Here is a 2,611-nt window from a genome sequence, read left to right on the forward strand (position 1 = left end):
ATCATCATTTCTGGCCAAAGCATGCTATATAGGACACCAGAATTCAGAACAATGAGAAAATAAATCCCTCCTATTCAAGCAATAAAGTTTGGGATACTAGGTTACAAAAGGAATAGAAAACTGATAGTGAGTTCTCCTTTGCAGTTTTTATAAAGGTTTTTCATACCAAAAAACTTCAGAGAGATTGAACCCATCGTAATTTGCTGGCATCTGCATATGTTTTCATCAGTGCTTCAGGCAGAAGGAGGAAGTGTGAGGTACAGGGCTGTGTGGTACAGTCAGCTGGTGAGACACGCAGAGGAGGTTTTTGTTGGAGTCTGAAGCACTGTGGGAATAGGGATGAAACTCTGCTGACAGAAATAAATTCCCATGTCTTCATCCTGGACACTGCTGATGGTGAGAGTGTAATCTCTTTCAGATCCACTGCCTATGAAGCGATCAGGGACACCAGTGTGCAGAGTGGATGCATGGTAGATCAGCAGTTTAGGAGACTGCCCTGGTTTCTGCTGGTACCAGGCCAAGAGGTTCTTATTGTTCACATTGTAAAAGAGACTCTGACTGGACCTGCAGCTGATGGTTACCTTCTCTCCTGCTGAAACAGCCAGGGAAGATGGAGACTGGGTCATCACAATATCTCCACAGGCACCTGTAATCAGAAATAGCAGTGTTCATGTATAATAAAAACACAGAATTCTAACCATATGAAATTTGTCATTTAATGACCTTTGTAATGATATATTGTCAGAGTATCATGGCATATAAAATTTTAAACCCTGAGAGAAACCCTGCCTCAAAAAAACCCCAAAATAAAATAAAATAAAATTACACCCTGGCACACACTGACTCAGAGAAGATTACAAAGGTTGTTAATTTCTCACCAGACATCCAGAGGAGTATGGACATGATGACCTGGATCTGTGACTTCATCTTGCTCCCCCTACCCATCAGATGTAACTCTGTTCTCACTGTAAGTGTCAGGTTTATGAATTCTGAGCAGGTGGGTTAGGCTAGAGGGCCCCATGCAAAGCAGTTAGAAAATTCAAAAGCAGATTCCTGGGCAGTTTTGATACAGTGGCTGGTTTGATAAACAGGCAAATATACCATCACAAAGAGCATGAGGAATCACTGAAGGATCTTTACTTATAGCTCTACAACAGATCTACTATATATTTTAATAGCAGCTGTGGTGAAAATCCAGAAAAATTGATAAATCAGTTGACTTTTTCAGAAACCTTAGAGCTATCTCATATGACAGTCCTGATGAAATGCTAAGATATGCTCAAATAAATCACAACAACAAAAGGAAGAAAACATTAATAAAAGAAACAAGGGTAGAGGGGAAAGAGGAAAAACAGAGAGAGATAGATGGAGAGAGACACAGAGAGAGAGACAGAGAGAGAGAGAGAGAGAGAGAGAGAGAGAGAGAGAGAGAAACTTGGTCAAAATTTGTTCATTCTCTCGCATCTCCAAAGCCTATCTTATACTGAGGAAAAGGAATAATTCATCAGACAGTTGGTGTCCAGTTTCCAGGATAAACATTGGACATAAATACAAAGAGCAGCCCAGAATTACCTCTGAGAGAAGCCTAGGGAACTTTAATCTAATCCTGGGATCAGAGAAGTTTTCATCTCAAAACAAAGGTAAACCCACAGAAACTAGAAAATATCCTCCACACAATTTCAGGAAGTGAAAGAGTGATTAAATTTTGGGGAATCAGAAGAGGAATACAAGATACTTGGAATCTTCAAGAACTAATAACTATAGATCAACACTAACAAGAGTGTTTTTCACAGAAATGCACATTCTAGAATAATTTATAAATTAGCAGTATTAAAATGGGATTAAGATAATCTTAGGAGTCCACAAAAATGACCCCAGCTAAGACCCTAAGCATTAGTGGACAGTGTGCCTGAGCTGGCCTTCCCCTATAGTCAGATTGCTGACTTACTGTATTATCATCATAGAAACATCATCTATCGACTGGTGCAAGCAGATCCAGACATCCACAGCTAAGCACTAGGCTGAGCTATTTGAATCCAGTCGAAGAGAGGGAAGAGCAAGAACATGAGCAAGAGGCCAAAATCATCTGGGGATACCCACAGAAACATCTGACCTGAGCTAGTGGGAGCTCACTGACTGCAGACTGACAATGGGGAGACCTGATAAAATCAAACTAGTCCCTCTGAAGGTGGGTGACAGTTGTGTGGCTTGGGAAGTCTATGCGGCCACTGACAGTGGGATCAGAATGTATCCCTAGTGATTGAACAGGCTTTTTGGAGGCTTTTCTCTTTGCAGACATACATTGCTTGACCTAGATTTGGGGGGGTTGATCCTGCCTCAAAGAGATATGCCAGATTTCCTTGACTCCCCATGGAAAACCTTACCATCTCTGAGGAGTTGGTGGAGAATGGAGGTGGGAGGGTGGGAAAGTAGGAGAAGGGGAGGTAGTCCTAACTGGGATTGGTATGTAAAATGAGAAAAGATGGTTTTAAAACTAAAAAGAAAATGATTATAAAAATGTTCTTGCTGACATCATGAAGAGGTAAGAATCTCTCGAGAAAGGGATACAGCCATCCTAAATCAAAAAAATTTATGAAGACTGACATACAAC

General features: G+C 40.8%; 1 gene segment (V, D, J or C); it reads right to left on the reverse strand.

Moving 5' to 3' along the window:
* Positions 1-278: 278 nt before the first annotated feature.
* LOC113838485 lies at positions 279-927 on the reverse strand. The segment is given in 2 exon segments: positions 279-646; positions 879-927. Coding segments are annotated over 2 exon segments (417 nt in total).
* Between the last annotated feature and the right edge of the window lie 1,684 nt (positions 928-2,611).

This window comes from Cricetulus griseus, chromosome 8, assembly GCF_003668045.3.
Source record: "Cricetulus griseus strain 17A/GY chromosome 8, alternate assembly CriGri-PICRH-1.0, whole genome shotgun sequence".
NCBI lineage: Eukaryota > Metazoa > Chordata > Mammalia > Rodentia > Cricetidae > Cricetulus > Cricetulus griseus.